The sequence below is a fragment of the Strix aluco genome, chromosome 1 (genome assembly GCF_031877795.1).
Source record: "Strix aluco isolate bStrAlu1 chromosome 1, bStrAlu1.hap1, whole genome shotgun sequence".
Taxonomy (NCBI): domain Eukaryota; kingdom Metazoa; phylum Chordata; class Aves; order Strigiformes; family Strigidae; genus Strix; species Strix aluco.
In genome coordinates this window covers 101,195,383-101,216,307 of record NC_133931.1, presented here as the reverse complement: position 1 = coordinate 101,216,307, position 20,925 = coordinate 101,195,383, and the positions used below count along the sequence as shown (strand labels likewise).

At 36.4% G+C, this 20,925-nt stretch overlaps 1 protein-coding gene across 4 annotated transcripts in view; it reads right to left on the bottom strand.

Moving 5' to 3' along the window:
- The window catches only part of CDKAL1 (CDKAL1 threonylcarbamoyladenosine tRNA methylthiotransferase), a 421,071-nt gene that overhangs the window by 251,042 nt on the left and 149,104 nt on the right, over window positions 1-20,925 (bottom strand). For all 4 annotated transcript variants that reach the window (XM_074829387.1, XM_074829378.1, XM_074829370.1 and 1 more), the window contains one exon: window positions 17,159-17,279. In XM_074829387.1, coding sequence (XP_074685488.1) covers window positions 17,159-17,279 — 121 coding nt within the window. The remainder of the gene's footprint in view (window positions 1-17,158; window positions 17,280-20,925) is intronic.

Below are 20,925 nucleotides of genomic sequence, written 5' to 3'. Positions count from 1 at the left end.
AAATTCAGTTGCTAGGTTGAGGGCATTTTTCCAACCACAAACATTTTTGGAACTTTTTTTGAATAATGTATGTTCAAACAAAAGTTCTTAGCTACAAGTGCTAAGAAAAAATCCTACTTAAAATGTGCTTATTTTACCTGCATTAATTGTATACTCCTATGCTTATCACATCCAGCCACTCTGCCCCCCCAATAGATGGCATTTTTGTTTCTTAAGACAATTTAGATACAGGTTGTGTTTAAATTAACTGTATTTATAGAGAACAAGGGACAACAAAATGAACTCTCATCCACAGTTATCATGTTCAGAAAAGGAGATAACTGTAAAATAATAATAAAGATACCATAGTAAAACACAATCCTTGACTGTCCCTTTTGCCATCACAGAAACACACCATCTAAAAAAATACCTCCCAGGAAGTACCATCACTTCATACCTACTTCCATTTTTCAAAATATTTTTATAGCCTCCCACAAAATTTCTGTTCTTTTTAGTTGACTGTTAAGTTTATTGAGGTATGACTTCACTCCCATATTTGACTTTAACACTACAAGCTATGCCTCCTCACTGTACTTCCACTCAAAGAAGCAACAGTTCTAAAGTACATAAGCTGCTAGAATGAACTGGTAATACGGGAATAGGGCCTAGTTTAAGTTTAATGATTAGAATTCCACGATAGCCTCTGCAGTAAGTTCAGCAGCAGCCTGACTCACAAAGAATGCGCAGGTTAGATAGTAGCTAGTTATAAAGTGTCAGCACTAGCTTGGCTTTCAGTACTGATGCAAGGGCTGGTGCATTAGCTGAACACCTACGCAGGAAGGGAACCTATACAAACAAGGATAGGAACTAAACAACACTCAGTATAAATTCTACATTACTTTGGTGCTTTCATATACACATACATATATTTCTAAACTTAGAGTACATGGCCTGTTTTCTTCAAAAAATTGCTAGATTAAGATTTGAACACTTCCAAGGAACACTTCTGAGATCAGCTGCAGATACAGCAAGACTTGGCCTTGCAACCTATTTCCCTACAAACTGCAGATACAAGCCAATAAGCACAACATTAGCTTATGTCTTCTGTTCAAGCAAAATGAATAAGCAAAGTGCAGACATCACTACCAACCCTTTAGTTAGAATTCAAAGGTTATTTAAATGTTTATAGTGTGCTTGGTGAACAGACATCACTATATTATTGTGAATTAGAGTTCTAAGTTAATTCTTTAAACAGTGCTGAACTGTACAGCTCAACTTTCCTAAAGATGTTGATACTTACATAAAGAGTTTGACATGTAATAACATTTTCCCTCCACTACTTAAAACTTTCATTTACACTATTCCTCACTTAAATGGTAAATGAAAACCAAAAGCTCAAAAGTTATTACATTTTATTTTACTAAAGAATTATTCCTAGACCAAAAGACAAAAGTTTCAGTATGTATTTAAGTAATGATATTAAATCAGTATACTATTTTACCCATACCTGCTATTTAGAAAAGAAAGAAATGTATAATTTTGGAAAGGGAGAATAAAAATAAAAAAAAACCCCTAACTTGCAGAAAAAAACCTCTACACCAATAGTAAAAGGAGTTTAACAAATGATCTAAAACAAACCATTGGAACACAGGAATGTGAATGACTAAACAAACCCTTCAGTAAACATGCCCCAGCTGCAGTTTTCAGCCTAATACCAAGTTAAAATGTGGAGACTCTGTCTACCTTCTGCAAAATGATTAAACTTCAGAAGCAAAGCAACATTATATGATATATATGACTCACAAACGTACTGAAAACAAAAACCACTAGACATTTCTCTCTTAAAAACAGAAAAGACAGCAAGTCTGGCACCAGTCTGAAATGCAAGAAAGACCATGTGATACTTAGACACTTGTGTATTAGTTTAAAAATAAGCTAGATAAGCATGTGATGAGTGACAATTCTGTACTTGACCTTTGCTTAAATAGCTCCTTTTCACAAAGTACACACAGATCAACAAAATTACTAAAAAAGAAAAAAAAAAAAGGCTAAAATCCTACTTCTCATCTAGTGCCTTGAAGATAAACTCTAAAACCAAAATTCTACATGGTTACTTTGGGAAAAATAAAAGCCCTATGTTTTGCAGGAGGAAATCAGAAAAAGAATTTTTTTTTTTTTTAAAAAGTACTGAAGTCTTCTTGTAAATCAAGCTGATGAAATTCAACAAGCTAAGTTACAGAGACAGAAGCCTGGGGTATATACTTCCAGTGGGAATATTTCACTCTGCTTAGCAGGCAATGAGTTTGGAAATAGAATTCCTCTTTCCTGAGGCTGAATAGGCCTACAGGATTGCACAGGAAATGCTTTTAGGTCAGGAAATGGGGATGCATTCTGCATGGGATGGGGAACCCTTCATTTAGGGTATTATTTTTTGAAGTGTCAAACCACACCACTTACCTCTGGAGTGAAGGTCTCCACCAGTACTAAGCAACTGCACTAACATGCATAGTGGTTGTAGCTAAATCCTTGTGGGTGTTTCTGTTGCTCTTTATGCTTATTTACGTATCACAGAGTGCGTGAGGTGGGAAGGGACCTCTGGGGATTATCTAGTCCATGCCCTCGCTTGAAAAGTCTAGCCACCTCATAGCAGGACTTGCCAGGAGCTCATTTAGCACACAACACTTGGACTGGTTTAAGGTGCTTACTCTGATACAGCATAAACACATCCTCCAACCTGAATTCCATGGTATGAAGCAGTGCATGAAAGCAGCAGCACAAGAGCTTCCCCCATGGCTAAAAATCAACAGAGGGTTGAGGCTGGAAGGGAACTCTGGAGGTCATCTGGTCCAATCCCTGTGAGCAAGCAGGGCCACCGAGGGCCAAGTGCCCAGGATCGTGACCAGATGGCTTCTGAGTATCACCATGGATGGAGATTCTACACCTTCTCTTGGCAACCTGTTCCAGTGTTCAATCACATCTGTAAAAAGTTTTTTCTTACATTAAAATTTCTTGTATTTCAATTTGTGTCCATTACCTCTTGTCCTGCCCCTGGGCACCATGGAGAAGAGCCTGGCTCTGTCCTCTTTACACCTCCACACCAGGTACTTAAACACATTGAGAAGATCCCCCAGAGCCACAAGGGCACACTGCTGGCTCATGTTTACCATTATTTGTGAAAATAAGCCTTAAAAATGTAGTTTGCACATTTTAAACAGGAAGTAATGAGATATATGCAATAGTGTTTTGTATTTTAGGCTAATCTCACAGTGAGTTTTGTGCTTTACACATATGATCATGTCAGTGGGTGATATTAGGTTTCAGGGGCAAAGCTGTTAACCATATTCCTAGTAGCACAAAGCATTCTTTCAGGCATCTTCCTCCACTTCATTCAGTCTATTCAAGATACAGAGTAAAGACTTAAAGTGCCCAATCATTCCTGAGGTACGGACTGAAAATGTCCATAAAAAAGGGCAACCAACAGTAATTCTGAAAAGAGTAAACTACTGTAATTAATCATGACTAAAAATGAAAAAAATTGAATTTTCACTTCTTACTACCACCCCTCCAAGAGTAACCATTCTTCTTCCTGAAATCAAAACCAAATATAGCAGTGGCAGAGAAAATTTCTCTCTATTCAAAAAAGTCAGACAACTAAACTCCATCTGTAAGGATAAATCCTGTTTTGAGTAACACTGACACAATCCCAACAACAGGACAGCCTCGTTTCTCAACTCCTTGGCAATGATAAGCAAACAGGAAGGCACCAGCTTTCAGACTTGCAGTTGTGTCTTCAAGAAAAAAAAAAAATAACAGGAATCACACACACACAGTTCCACTTTTCATCACATAAGCACACGTTGCCAAGGATATTTCATCTGGATTCATATTCTTGCTATACAATACAAGTCCCTGAACATGGAAATAAAGCCAAAGGAAAAAGAACAGATTAAACAGAGGTTTAAGGACCTGTCTCCTTGACATGATGATATACATGAGCTAATACTACACTGTTGACTATAACTGTCATATTTAGAGTCAATCCATATAGATCTTGCATGTTTGTAAAGATGTTTTATGTAGTAAGTCAGGAGCTCCAGACTTATGAAACACTTCAGGAACAGTACTTGAGATACTGATGGCAGCTTTTACTTTTGGGAGTTTTATAGGCTATCGACACGCTTCATAGGGATACACAGAAATGCCTGATCTTCATTTTCTAGACAAGGTACTCAGTGCTCATTTGACTGAAGCCTTCTGCACATCTTATGCTATTACTAAGCATCAGAGCAGAAGGGAATACAGAACATTTGTACAAGCCTCACTCCACACTCTTCAGAGCATAACAGGTATTAGCACACTGGAAAAAAAATATACAATTGGTTTTTGTTGCAGTCTAAACATGCATCCAAGATCTTTATTTTACCACTTCTTTTTTCTTCTCTCAGTTGAGTCTGGACTTAAGAAAAACAAGGATGACAACTCAAATAAGGGAACTAATGGGTAATCTCTGTAAGGAGAGAGGGAACATGTAATATATCTTCTCTAGTCAGTGAATTAATCTAGTTCACTTAGCTCCAAATACAACTATGAATCAGTCAGGTGGAACTGTCTTCAGGCACTTCTCAAATCTTCACTTCTGTATTTGTATTCTACTCGAAAAGAAGTCATCTTCTAGATAAAAAACTGAAACAGACATGGCTCTCCATGCCATCAAATAATTGGTATCCAGTTGATAGAGGAAGGAATCACTTTTTGTTTGTCATGACTTTTGTTGTTGTGGGTTTTTTTTTCCCCCTCCCCATTTAGTGAAGGTGTACTGCATGGTGTTCTGCAACATAGGAGTGCAGAAACACCTCAGCATTTTGGGGGATCTATTGAATACCCTCAGTTCCTAAAGCAGCAGCTTGCCGAGGAATATGTTGATCCTGAAGGGACCAGAAACTCAGGAGCTCAATCTCATCTGAACTAGCAGATACTTAGTAAAACATATATTTCACTTATTGGATAAGATTGGACTTGGTGAAATGCAAACGCTAATACAACTAGTCAAAAGAAAATCTAAAGCAAATATTTCAACATCTTTTTATTAAGGCGCCCTGCTGGAAAAAGTTGTATGTCCACATAAATTTAAAATTTTATTGCCTAAATTCCATAATAGAGGGTAGGGGACCCCTCAAGTACCTCTTTTAAATGTATTTATTCTTCGTATAAGTACTAATTCTTCTTACATGCATCTTGTAAAAGGAGGAGGAGCACAGAAATCCACTCTAAGGATTTTACATTTTTTTAGACTATTTGAAGCACCAATAAAACTATTACTCAGTTCAGTGTAACTTGTTTTTACAATTAGGAATCTAATTTTTTAAAAAATTATGTCACATTTCAAGAATGACAGTCAAAAATAATAATGCAGAAAAATATGCAAATTGTGAGACTTTTCAGTAACATTAACACAAAATTTTTCAATTTTCAATGAGAAAAATTTCAATTCACCCCAAAAAACCATATTTCAAAATGTATTTGCTATACAAACATATAAAGGAATATACACTGCATTTATAACGGACACCACATAAATTATTTTAAAACTAAGGTCCTTGTAAGGTAGCAGGTTAAAAACTCACATTTTATTTGAACTTCAGCATAAATATCAAAAATTAAAGAGTGTTAAGTTTCAGGTTTTTTCTTCCCCTGTAAAGAAGGCATATAAAGAAAGATACTATCACATACAAAACACTTAATATTAATCATCTTCTAACACGTTACACTGGATTTTGTGCCACCTATATTACCTGTTAAGCACAATCTTAATTTTTCAGTTATTGTTTGTTTGGGGCTTTTTTAAAGTACCTTCAAATGCCCTATTCCTCCCTATTTTTCAAATCTTATGAATCCAAAGAAGTCAATGAGAATACCATAAAAACACGCCTTCATGTACTTTGATAGATAATGCAAAATACACATTTTTTGGAACCCACCCATATTACTCAGAGAAAACTATTTTTCAATTAAAATTATCTCCAGGTCAAGTCTAAGAACAAATTCAAGCACAAAATGTTTTCCAATTCTGATTTTTCTTTTCACACATCCCTTAACACATTTCTCTGTCATGTCTCAAAAAAAAATTCCACCTTGACCTAAAAGGGTACAAGAGACACTTCAATCAGACCCTTTGACACGTCTTTTTCACTTTTAGCCACATTTAAGAAGTCATACCAACACTAGCAAAAGAGGTTGTTATTATTATTAGGCAACTAAAAGTTATCCGATTCTGCTGATGAGCAGCAAAGACATGGGCACCTAGCTTAAGTTGTATGACACTAAAACAGGCCATTAAAACCCCCAGAACTATGAGTATGTAAAAGCACAGACATTTCTCACACTAACTTTCAGCAAGACAGTATTTTTTCAAAACAATGGCTTCTCTAGCGCTTGTCTTGTTTTTCTAGGTTTTGTTTTTTTTCAATGTGAAAAGCTGGGACTAAAGGCCACACAATATCAATTATAAGTATGACATATGAGGTTATTTCTCAGTATTTACTGTAATCTGAGAAACGAATAAAATGTTTCTCAGGATTCTGTCCAGATTTCCTTTAGGAAATACATACGCGGGCGTTAAGGGACGCGAATGAATGCTCTTGTGAACAAGGAGAAATTTATCTCCAACCTCAGACAGTATACTGATGTCAGAATTATGGATATATGAAACTGCTAACAATGTGAAAATGATCTATTCTGATTCAAGCAGACTAGACCATGTAGCTTGTTGTGTGATCCAAAACCACTTCTGTACGTAAGCATCTGGCAAAAAGGCAGGCAGGAAGTCACCTTACAATATTGTGTGCTAACCTGTAATCAGGTTCCAGTATGTTAAAGCATCTCATTTTCTAAATCATTCTTCAAAATAATCAGGAATGTAGCATTGAAAGGAATCGTCTGAAACTGCAGGAAATAGTTACAAAAAATGAAATCAAGCATGTTTCTCCCCCCACAATCTTTTCCCCACATAATTCAACTTGAAAATTAGGGATTGTGTTAAATTCTGGTGATCTTCCTCTTGGGTTAACAGAGTAACAGAACTGTGCAGTGTGGGAAGCCACCTAGTGACGAAGGAGCACAAATATGCCTGAAGCTGCCCAAAGTTTTAATAAGATGACGCAGTTGGAGCATGTGATTGTTGCTGTTTTTCTGAATTGCAAGTCGTGTGGTGTACTGGAGTTTTGAGAGTTGCACAGTGATTTCTGGCAACTTTTATGCGTCTTCCTGAATCTTCTAAGTGAACTGTGAAATAGCACTTTCTGAAGATGAGATGTACAAGAGCAAAAGGAAATGTATCAACATGTATAAGGAGAAGGTTTGATGCAAATTTTATACTCTTGATGGCACTATATGCAGAAAAAGTTAAAATTTGTGAGGTTGAGAGGAAATAACCTAAGGGAGGCAAACATGCAAAAATGGAAACAATCAAAACAAATTATTTTCTTCTAATTCGATTCAGAAGTCATTCAGCAGACTCAAAAGAGGAAGCTTTCATGACCCAGAAAAAAATGGTTGTAGAATTTATGTGTACTTAAACAGTATTTCTCATTTCTCAAAAACTGAGAGCTCAAGAAATAGCATGAACACAAAACATCGCACAGCAAGAATTCAAGGCCAGTAACACTTGGTGTACACAATGTGTCCTAATGATTTTTGCCTATGGCAAAGAACTTTACCAACAGGTACCTTCTGACTCCACTGAACAAAACTCACTGCATGTGAACAACGTATGGTTGGACTACATAAAGACCCAAGCAGATGATGCAGATTATATGCCATTTACTCTGACATGTCATCAGATTGCACCATTGAAGGAACAGGCGTAGAATCCATCATCATAATAACAGTTGGTAGTATTAGCAGATAGTATGGAATTGCCATTGTCTGCCATTTTGAATAGTAGAATAACGCCAAAGAAACAACTATCTAGTGGAACAATCCTTAGGTGTCATATGTCAGTAAACTTAATGAATGATTGGCTGAACATTTCTTGGAATAGGACCCAACGTATGCTATTCATTAAAAACATGACTGTCCTAGATCCATTCAAACAGCATTTAACAACAGCAATGAAAAATATAATCTGAGAGACAAATACCAGTCTTCAAGTCCTACCACAAATGATGTCACAACTGCAGGTATTTGATGCACTAGTGAAAAAGATGTTTAAAGACCCTTTGAACTTAATTTTTTTTTTTCTCTCAAAATTACTCTTGGCAGGAGATCATGCTCTAATCCCTATAGGGAAAGTAAAGAAGTAAAGGATTACTTTGTCATTGACTTAAGACAGCATGACATCAGAGAAATTCAGAAGCTGTAGCTAAAGGATTTCACAAGTTGTGTACTTAAAATCCCATGGATAGAATTGAAGTTCAAAGAAGTCCAGGCAGTGAAGACTCTAAAAATGGGGAAGAAGTAGTATCATAAGGAAAGTAATAGCAGCAGAAATCATGAAGATGTGTACACAGCTGAAAGACGACAGTCATAAAGCATAAAAGGAAAAAAATACCTTCTTTCAGGCAAATAGTGAAAAGTTTATACTCAAATTATATACTGAATATAGGTATGTAATAAACCTTTCGTGTATAAACATCTTTTTGTGAGGGATTGTTTTGAATTCAAGGTCATCCTTTCAGGTTAACATGGTAGCAGACATTTACTCTAGAAGAATCTGCAAAACATCTATATCATATTGACTACTCAAAGCAATCTTGTATAATACAGATCAGCACAAATGGCAGAACAACCATGTGCAACAGTAAGAGAAACTGAAGACATCAACAGCTTCCACCTTCCCAGCAGAAGGGAATTTATTATACTAAACTCCAGATAGTCCAGAGTTGACCAGGCCTAATACTACTGTGGAATGAAGAGGACTATAGCTGCCTCCTCTAATATAGCCAAAGGGGTAACTCCTCCTGCCCTCAGCTGTTGATTTCAATGAGCAGTTCCCATTAATCGACTCCAGAGACTGGGGGGTTTTGGCACTGAAGAAGGTACAAGTCTACCCTACAGAATCAGCTGTAGCAACCTTTGATGTTTGGGGGAAGACAGCAATCAAGCTACTCAGGAGGGAGGAAATAGTTCCTTCCTGGTCCCAATCCAACTACTTTCTTTTCTGCTTTCTCAAATTACCTTTCTACTCAAGGAAACTAACTAGTAAAATGTAGTACTTCTCACTTACCCTGCATGAGGAAGTATAGGTGAGCAGGCACATTCTCAGCAATGGGGACACAGAACAAGACAGACACACAGAGAACAGCAATGACTACAAGCACAACAGTTGATAAGAACGTCAGCCACACGAATGTATCATCTCTATGATAAGCAATACATTTTCGCCACGTTCTCAGTAAACTTTTTACCACATAGCACCTACAGATTCTGTAGTACACAGTTATAAATAATTTTAAATTCCATTCTTCAAATGTGAATTATTATAATTGCAAGAAATTAGTAATATCTGAAAAAACAATCTTTCAGAGAGTGTTACCAATATGCTATTTAAATAACTAATTAGGAAATAATGACCTTGGATGTGAGTTACAGTAAATTGCAGTGGAAAGAGACCTTAGGCAAAAAAAGTAGATTGTTAAAACTTTCTGTTGTAAACAACTGTTTTTCCTTTTCCCTCTGTTAGACCAGTGTGGTTTCTGCAAGCTTTAGAATACCAGCTTTTCAGTTTTTATGATTAAAATGCCTTCCATATAGATACACACAACTGTGTCATCTATCATTTTCTATATTTCACTATTTTGTGAAGTGTGCCAAAGCAGAACAGATTGATCTCTGGTATATGCATGGTTGAAATACATGCTTAGTATATAGTATAGCTAGAATCTAAATATATGTACATGCAAATATTGATTAAAATATAAACAAAAAGCCTAATGCAGAGGTTTCCTTTCAAAAACACACTATCTTCCCACACTTTCTACCTTCTCAGTTTTCTGAGGGTAACTGATATGATAGGCTCTGGCACATCATAGATGTTTGGGCTAAACAGTTATGAAAAGTGTCCATTTAAATATTATAAGCTAAGATAGGGCCAAAGTAATTGGATCACTTCATATTTCCTGAGGAGTTTGCTCTAAGCATTTATTTTGAATGCAAGTAAAAGTAGATATAATATGTGATATTTTATTATATAACTATATTATTATAATCAGAATAAATACTGTTTTGTCTTTCCAAGCATATTGAATGCAAATCAAAACATGTATTGATCTTGTATTCCAAAATCAAAATCTTTTCAACTGCAGTGTCACTTACATGAGCATCTTGAAAAGTTAAACATTAAAATATAGAAAATCTGTATGTTATTAATGAACAAACTAAACAAGTAAACTGAAGACATGGAACTCACCCTCGTCAGTATTCAGTCAAAGACTTTTACAAAATATGAACAGATTTGTAATTCAGACTCACTATTCATTCAAGATAGGGATAGCAATATGGAAATGTTGGCAACATTGTGGCATAGCTGGATAGACAAAAGTATATAAGCAGTTGCCAAAAAACCCCAAGTCTATCACTGTCAAACAGTAGGTAATCCAATTTTTCACATACCAGAAAGATCTCAATTTTCCATCTCTCTCTATATTTTTATCTAGAGATAACATTATACTAGGGAATAGACTTGAGTTCACATCAGTAAACACAGAAAACCAAAGCAATAGTGGTTCTTCTGCTGAACTGATGAGATTATTACTGAAACATCCCACTAATTTCAGCACAGGAGGACAATGACTCTCAGACTTAAGACACAACATTCTTTCCTGAGCAATCAAAGATATTTTGATATTGTTTCAAGATGGCGCCTCTAGAAAACTCATCCCAGTTATAAAGGAGTCAGAGATAATGGAAATGCACAAAGTGTTTTCTAAGGTGGACGCACAGGTGCAGATGATGTTTACTGAATGCCACAACAAGGTAGAAATCTAGCTCAGCCAGTTCTATTAGCCAAAAATCTGGACAGGCAACACAGGCCACTGCAAGAGCTCAGGGATTTAACAGTCACAATTAGGGCCTCTTTATGTGGCCTTACTAAATAGTAACTTGCTACCATAATTAGAAAAATTCTAGTGCATCCTAGTTGATCTCTACACTACCTTGCTAAATACCGATTTTAAATCACTCTTCAGACAGGCTAGACCATGGTAAATATGCAGTTAATCAGCACAGAGTGCTGCTTTATAATCCACATCTATCTTGTTTATGACCGCATTTCCCTTTCTTACACAGAGCTCCAGTGCCAAATTATAGCGCGAATCTGCAGTCACTCTGTGGTACACAGGTCTCATGTGAAAGTGGAAAGTAGTATTGTAACATGAGGGGAAAAGACCTGACTTCTGGAGAAGAAGCACTGTGGAATGGTACAGCAGGAGGAGAATATGGCAGAATCAGCACTACAAGCCCAAGCCACTGTAGCTGCACAAGAGCCAACGGTAAAACAAAACCAGAAAAAGACAGACCCTAAACTTCATCAGATCAATCTCCCAACTCTGCATTCAACAGGGTTCAGTCCCATGTCATGGGCCCTGGGCCTCTGCTTCCACACCTGAGCCTGGTTTATACTGGACTCACAGCAGTATTGTCATTGTTAGATGCATATTTCACTGATAACAGCAGCATCCTCAAGTGTTCCCAAGGATCTCAGTCTCTCACTGGAGTATCTTATGCTGGCAAAGGAATAAATATTGCTCTAACTGGACTCTCCATATCTGTCAGTGTACTGGCATCAAATGATTCTGAAGCAATAATTACCCCTCTATCAGAGGAGGCAAATAGAGCCATGTGCTTCTCTTCCTGATCTTTCTGTTTGTAAACCCCTCATTTCTGAGATGGTGTCACTGCCTCCTTATGTACTGCCATATGGGGAAAGCCACTTATATTTCTTGTTCATGAGACATCTCAGCCAACTGCAGCAATCAAAGAGACAGAGTATGATCTGCTTTTAATGCTGAAAGTAACCTGAAATACGTGCTGATTCAATGATGACTGCCTATGGCCAAATGAACCCATGCATACCACCAAAGACTTTCCAGACCTCTCACCAGCATTATTTTTACATTTTTTTTGTAATTTAACACCTCACAGGTACCTGATTATTAACCACCAAAACTAAGGAAGGAGAAAACCATCTACTGCTGTGAAGTTTTAGAATGTGACGAAAGTTAACTAAGTCAAATATTTTAGATATCTACATTAAAAAAAAAAAAATAGAGAGTTGAAAGCATTTAAGTTTATGTCTTTTTTTTTTTGGCACAATTTAAAAAAAAAAAACAAACCACAAAACAAACAGAATTACCTACACTTTTATGGACATACAACTCCAGGGTATTCATACACTTGATCCTAAACAAATGCTGAAATGCAATATATAGAAAGACTATTAAATGGTCTCATATAAAATTAAAATGCAACTACAAGCAAATTCAATCCTCATACTCCCCAATTCATCATAAAACTGAAAAAGCTGTTTAGACAGGAAATGATGAAAGATTAGAATTTTAACCTTTCACAATTCATAACCAGGGAAATATTCCTGCCTAGGAACATCAGGATTGACAACAGTAACTATATTTTTTTTCATGATGAATTTTTAGTTACTTTATTCATAAAACAAACGAAGTACTGTACATAGAACTACACTTTTTTTTTTTTTTAACTCTTCTGCTAAATTTAGATCCCTCAGCAGCTTAGAAACATTCTGAATGACCAACACTACAGAATTTCAAAGCATGGTCTAAAAAACCTCTACAAAATTACCAAGAAGCATCAAGGACTTCTAAAGAAAGTCCTAAGTGTATGTTCACTCTCAACACAGAGTTTGCTAGCAAGGACTCCCGTGAGAAGAACATCTGCACTTCTGCAACTTTGAGAGTACTAAGTTTGAAGTGTTATGCCTTAATTAGTATTTAGAGACTTAAAAGTAGATCTGACTATATCTCTTTGAGATAAAGTAACATGCGGATCTTCTGTAAGATGCTCTAGTACTACAGGAATAATCTATTGGGTTTGGTTGGATGGGTGATTTTAATTTACTTTTCATTTTAATAATGCTTTTAAAAGCCCTTCTCCCAAAAGAAAACACACACAGATGTGCGGATTGAGAAGTGGCTGGTGCTTCCACTGAATTACAGTCCTCTTGGTACAAATGTGGTTCTATACTCCCTCAGAACTACACTCAAACCCAGATGCTCAGTTTGTGGGCTGAATCTTCAACATCTCCCTGTCTTCTGAGTAGCTTAGTAGGGGAATCTGTATAAGTAACAAGAGAATGAGACTACGGGATTCATGCAGTGTTCTTCAGATAAGGGAAAACAACAGGAAAACTTGGACAGAGACTTGGCCCTTTGGGTATGTTCATACTGCAAATTTAACACAAGTTGCACCAGACCTTAGCTCTCAAGGTGGTCTAACGCATGTGTCCACGCTGCTATGTTCCTTTTGGTTTTCAGTACCCTGTATAAAGCGTGTTTATTCTTCTCTAGCCAGCCACACCATTTTAGGGACAAATGTGCCACTAGGTGAAAACTCTAAACTGGCTCAACAACAGAAGCAGCACTTATCTTCACAGATATTCCATACCTAATGGGGGTTTGGTTTAAACTATTATTATTATTAAAGACTACACAATGTAGTGGAAACACAGTACGTTTGTCCCTTGAGAGGAGAGACTTGATTCCTGCAAAGGAACAGCTGAGGAGGCTCATGCACAGCAGCAGTCTGGGGACAACAAACACAGAGGGACATGTGCATATGTAGGCATGCATTTGTGCATGGGAAAGCAGGGAAAAAGTTCACAGTTATACAACGACAGATAACTTCAGGACAGGAAATTTTTTCTCCTCCATGTTTGAGATAAGAAAGAATCAATAACAAGAAGCCTCAAGTCAAAATTACTGAAGAGAATTTGACACAGTCTTGAGTTAAGAAACAAATCTTATTCTACAGTATTGCATTTCAATTGCACCCACATTCTCAGACACAGCTGTACAAGAACAACAGATACCTTAGCAATCAGCACATTTGAAGACTCCTGAAAATAAACTGGTCCTACTAAATGCTCAGAAGAATAGTTCCAGCTGGCAGGTGTCCACATACATAAAGGTATTCACACTACTGAAGAGGGAAAGAGGTTAGTGTGAGCTGTCAAAAACACCAGCGCTTTGGGCCTGAGGGATACACATGTTCCAACAAGCCTTTTCTTTCCCCATAGAATTAAAGAAGAGGCCAAGAGTTCATTAAGACCCCACATGTAAATGTAATATACCACCACCAGTCATAGCCCTGTGGGCATCATCAGGCCCTAATTGACCTGACTAGCCTCAGCTGTTGTCTCCACCAGCCCTCTCTGGGCCAATAGCCCCAGTTAAGCTCAGGTCTGTGTCCCCAGTCCTGGCTTGAGCTTAAATACCATGCCTGCCTCCAGCCCCATGCTTATCACCAGGATGGACCTCAGACTGCATTGTATGTAGCCTTCTCCCCATCCTATCTCCAGCTCATTTCCTTTTGATCCTGACTGGAACCCCTGGATAGACTCAGGCCCTGGTTGACAATTTGCCACGTCTGGGACTGCTGATGGATCCTACTACCAATCCCCAGCTTTCCCCACAGTGCTCAGGCCCCGTAGCACAGGGTGTCCCATTGGAGTGGGCACTGCCTGTGCTGGTGGCAGCCTCGGGTCCCTTCTCGACCTCCCTCACAGAGCAGCCTCGCTCATGCTGCTCCCAGACACTATCGCTCAACAGCATCAGACAAATGTATTTCCAAAAAGGAAATCACTATTTTTAACATAGTATTTCTTACTATTTTAAGAGCTTCTAGTCTGATCCAAATTCATCTCTCAGTAAAGAGCACTGTATCAAAAACTAATCTTCAAAGTTTTCTCCAGTCTTTACACAGAGAAAACAGCTCAGATCAAATGTGGTGTCGGTACTAAAAATTACCATAGCCAGACTACAAAGGCAAAGATGATAAAATTAACACAGTCAAGTCACAGCGAGTAACACATACTGTCTCCTGTTCTTCACTGATTATATTTTTATATTTTCAGAAACCGCTGAGCACTGCTGCCTTTCTAAAGCTACACTTCAAAAAAGTCACCTGCAAAACACAAGTGGAAGGGTTGGGGAAGGGGAAGAAAAGGATAGGAAAACCTGTATTTCAAGAAAGACAGGATTCCTTCAACACTCGATATAACAGACTGGGACATAAGTTAATTTAGATGTTTTATGCAACTGACTTGTTTGTTCGAGGTTTCAGAATGCTCTGGTCTTACTAAGTCACATTTGACCTTATTCTCCATGAAATAAATTTATTTTTCTGGTTTCTAGTATTTTTTATATTATCCTATGATATTAAATATATATTCTATTGACCTGAGAACAGTAAGAACTACTACGCAAAGTAATTAGTGTTTGCAAACTATCAGGTTCTAAATAAAAGGTTTTCCAAAGGTAACACCTTAAGGAGATGGTAGCTGTCTGCAGTTTGATCAACTTGGGAAATAATTTTTTTAAAACCCAATATGAAAATACATATGTTCAAAATATATTAAAAAAATTTTGTTCTAAGGGTTGTTACTCTCATCAGCCACCTAATGCCATGTGTATATACTGTACAGTACCCTTCTTGTATTAGCCTCTAGAATTAGGCTAGCAATAACCTGGTATTAGAAATAGCAATACATTGACCATCTTAAATGCACTACTACAAATCAAGACATGTAAACAAGACCATGACTCAATTAGTTTACATCCTTGACAACATTTACAACTAGAAAGATATTATAACATTAGATTGTGATAAATATTAATGGAAGAGAAAAAGTTATACCATCTGAAACTTAGACACACCAAACAAAAGAATACTTTGCTTATTTTTAATCATGAAAAAGATTTTGATCACATAGGTACAAACAAGATTTCAACAGGAAAGACAATAAGGGAAAAAAAATGGTATCACTTAAAAGAAACTGCACCAGAAGAGCTCATATCCAGACTTCAAAAACAGTAAGCGCATGAAATTGTAGTTTAAAAAGGTATTATAATGCAGCAATTTGACAAAATATCACCCCTTTGTTTACCGTAAGTCAGAGGAAGAAAAAGTAACCACACTAAGCCTTGAACTGGTATTCTGACCTAAACAGCACACTAAGTTTTACAGCAAATTATGAAGGCAAGACTACTTAAAGACAAGGAAGTAAGAAAGAGGATAGCAGCAAAACTCTTTCATGAAATGTTTATGAAAGTGCTAGACTAAACTCAAAACAAATAGAGCTAAAATCTACCATATTTTTTTCTCTAGGCAGTAAATTCACACCTACCTGGGATGCCTAGGGCAATGCATTTTATATTTTATCACGTGGGAAATTACTACATAAGCTGGAGAAGATGGGAAAGTCAGAAGACTTGTGTGTAGTTTTTTTGGTTTGTTTTGTTTCAGTCTTGTTTAGGAAACTGACCAAATGGGAGGTAACCAAGTGAAGCTAAGAAAGGGAAAGCATCAAGGGAAAGAAGATTAAAATAGAATTCCTCAAAGCAGAAATACAGAACAGAAAAATGCTTGTAGTCTTATGGAGAAACGGGCATCCAGAGTCGCTTGATAGGCAGACGGTAGCTTATTCAAAGAAAAGGCTGAAATATAATCATCATAACTCTATACAAATATATTAGAGGGGCAAGAAGCAAAAAAATAAATCTAATTTATCCATTAATGTCTGGGAAGACAATCAGGTGTTTAGAGATATTAATGACATTTACAGATCATAGTAAGTTACTGATGATATTCCAGAACTGCCTTCTTAGAAATCAAAAGAACACAAGAAAAAAAAACCTCTAACTGCTTTTTCCTTCTCCAATTTTCTTAGGGCTTTTTCTTTTGAGAAAGAGTTAGATGCACTTACAAAGAGGACTGCATGATTGTATGCAGCCCTGGAGCAGAAGTAGTCTTGTACCCAAATAAGCAGGGATTTATTTTCCAGAAAGAATGCCATTTAAAATCTTTTACTACTTAAAAGTGGTCATCCTGCCTCCTTCTGTATAACTTAGGAGTAACACCCCAGGCCTGCAGAAATAGATAAACTGAATTCCTTGGAAGTACTGAATGTCTTATAAGTTTGGAAGATTCTTACCCTGTATTGATGGAAATTATTTCTATCAGTGGATTCTTCCTAATCTTTGGCAAATCCAGTCGTGCTCCCCCCAAACGTTTTCCATTATCCTTTTTCTGACCCAGCAGTCTCACAGAATGACCTTCAAATGAAGCATAAAAATGCAGTCAATACAAAGCACAAGTACCATCATATTTGTTTTGATTTGCTCTTCAGAAATAGTGTTTATAATTCAAAGTTTGAAAATGAGAACGAGATGTAATAATGTATTCCCACCAGCTGGAACATTTAAAAATATACACTGACAGGTAAAATAAATCATGTTAAAATGAACAAGTTATTTCATCCAATTATCTTTTCACACATGCATTTTCTGGTTTATTCAATTTAAATGATCTAAGCAGTTTCATTTTCAGATTGTCAAGCAAACATCAACATAGCAATATGTAAATAAGTTATATGGCACAATTAAAATATTTTTCCCCAAAATTTCATTCAAACCTGAATTAGTAGGTAATAAACAACTAATTATTTTTTAGCTTATTATATGAAGAACCAACACATTTCAGTCAAAGCTACCTGACTGTTTAAGTCCGAGGGAAAGTGCTGTGAGGCACATCCTGATAACATGTTCATGGCTAAACTGACTACCAAGATTTACGCATATTCCTCCCACACCAAGGAGACTGCATGTCAGAAAACTGCCTCACAGCTCCTTTCCTGAAGCCTGTAATATTCAGAGAGTAAAATAACAAATACTATCACCAACTGCCTACATAGTACATTGGTCATACCATGTCCAGTCCTATATTTAAAGAGCACAAATGACAGGGTTCACTAATATTCAGAAGTAAGATCTAACAATGAAGAATAAAAACAATTAACTGTATATTATTGCAACAGGTGGTGTAATATGTGCCCAAGTTATATGACTTGTATCATTTATTCCACAAAGCCTAGAACAGGTAGATAATGGACAACAAGGGAAAACTAATGCTAGATACCCGAAAAAAGAAGGAAAGTAGCCACTACTTGGAATGGAGGAAATAGAAAAAGCACATATCTGCTGAAGTTGGAAAACTCTTTGGTAGTACATTAAACTACAGCTACAGTCTGTCAAGTATTTCTGAAAAGAAAAAACTTACCTTAAAAAGGGAGGGCGGGGAAAGGAAAGCACGAAACTATTAAGTACTAGCTAAGTTACATCCAGCACAGCAAAGTAGATAACCAGTTCCGATCAATTAAAAAACATGTTCAACCTAATCTCCTAACTTACACTATCAACAGCTATTTAGAAAACTAATTCATCCATCAGTTAAAAGTCTTTTTCCACTACCTGTTTGGAGGTGTCAAATCATTTTTGAATAATGTGGCATTCATACTCTGAATTTATTTCTGTGATACGGCAACAACAGCCTAGAAATAAATAACTACTTCTAGCATACAATCTTTCTCAGGTTTTTTAAGATACATAAAAATTCTCAATCAAAAGTGTGATCTAATGAAGAAGTGAGCAGGACTGGCCTTATATCATAATAGTTAATACTAAAAGGAGACATTATAATGTCAACAGGAATTAAAAGGCATTATTTTTTCAGTTGCATTTGACAAAAATTTCATTACATCCTGCTGTGAGTTTACTAATATAGTACTTGTGATATTAACATTTTCTAAATTACTCAGTTCTCCCTTTTCATTACAATAACAGCAATATCTTTGTCTCACAATACAATCAGTTATTTTCCAATCTAATGCTTCATTAAGGAGTTGCAAGCATAGCAACATTTTATTTACTTGTATAACAAAAGTGATTGCATTATGGTAGGCATAAAAATTAAACTATAAGCAGAGAACATTCCGTTTTATATTTCCTAATACTGTGGTTTATTTGGAATAAACAACCAGTTGACCTATTTTTAAAAATATTCACTTGCATTATTGTATTAAAACTGTATTTGGATTTATGGCTGAAAATACAGTAGAATAATTCACAGTATTCTTAAAACAATCAGGCTTAACAACATAACAACAAGATACCCAAAATTTAAAATTCATACATTTAGAACTGGGGTCAAACCACCATTCTGAAGTTTAAAAAACAAAACAAACAAACCACAAAAACAACCTGCTCCCGCAACAAGTAATATCTCAGAGTGAAGAATCAGTGAAGTTTGATTCTCCTCTGAAGGTGTACCCTCACAACAAACAGCCATGTGAACTAGTGCTCTCTAATAAGGATTTAGCTCATGCTCTCCCTTTCTCATACTGGGAACATTAATCAAAGAGGCAAACTTTTTCATGGAACTTATGAAAGAAGTGTATCCATTAGACTACAAAACTTACCATAAATCTGTTTGAAATTTGTCAAAGGACTAAAAACTAGTAAGGAGGGAGGGAAATGGAAATTATGACAGACCTGTGCAGAGGCACAACTTAATAATCCATGTTGTCTTAGGAGAACAGAAAAAAACCCAACAAGCAGTATGGTAGTCTAGAAAAATCTTGTTAACCAAAAGTCCTGCTTGTACCTTCTTACAGATCTTTGTCTTCCAGATGATAGGCAGGTTACCAAATACATCAGAAAAAAAAAAAATCTTAGGACACTTGCACATATATAACTCATATTTATAGCCTCTCTTACCTTCAGAGACTTTCTTAATTCATGAAAGAAACCCCCAGCTCTGTGACGACCTCCCACATGATCTACTGAATGCTAATGCCCACCCCAATGCCGCACCTGAGCTCAGGAATATCAATGGCCTGGCAATCAAATATGGCAGCTTCTTTTTACAGGAAATACGGCCACAGTTTTTCTCATATTCCTAATGAATTACACTAAAATTGAAGTTAATATGAGGCTTGCAAAACTTGGGTGGTGCTCAAGAATGATAACTAACATCCCTGTACTTTTCACTCCAGACACCAGAGGATAAAAAAAAGCAGTATTGGGAGATGAGTTTTAGCAGAGAGTTTAATGCCTCCAGAAAGCAAGCAGCATATGCATATCCAACTACAGGGATTTGTGCTGCAGGCACACTTAATTTAACTTTTTAAAAAAAAAAAAAAAAGGCTCAGTTACAGTAGTTGTGACCTTAAATCCTTTTTCCCCTACTCCATACAAGGACTATTTTGTTTCATTTTAAGTAATCACTAAAGCATCTGTTTACAGCATTGTTGCTATTAATAAAACATAACTTGATAAACACTGAATCATACTTTTTCACATGCTGTAGATCTTTTTTTCCCCATACTTAATTCAAGAAAACTTAAAAATAAATATTTTGTCGTCTTCAATAAGGAAAAGGCTAAGCAACTTTTTTATTTTTTCTTAACTGTCTAACCAGCATTATTAAATCCCACAAAAACATCAAGCATAATAGAAAAAGCAGTAATTTAAAATCTCATTTATGACATCCTTTCAAAGCTTAGAATGGGGCAAAACACTGCAATCAAGTTTTACTTCTAAAGCATTTTATCTGATTAAGATACCTTCTCTTTGACTTTGTAGGTTAGATTACAACTTAACAAAGCAAAACAGGTGTCCCAAATTTAAAAGAAGTCTTTTTTGGTTTGTTTGGTTTGTTTCTTTTTTTCTTTGGTACAGCATTTTTGAAAACTGAGTTAATCACACTTCCACTTCCATAACAATGAGTGCTCCATCTCAGATAGCAAACAAGAACCACGCCCTTTTTTTGATGGCTCACTAGAAGAGGCAAGCTTTGAAACACAGCTTAATGACGAACAGATCTAGTCGGGTTATATTTCGGAGCCTAAACATTCTAGTCCTA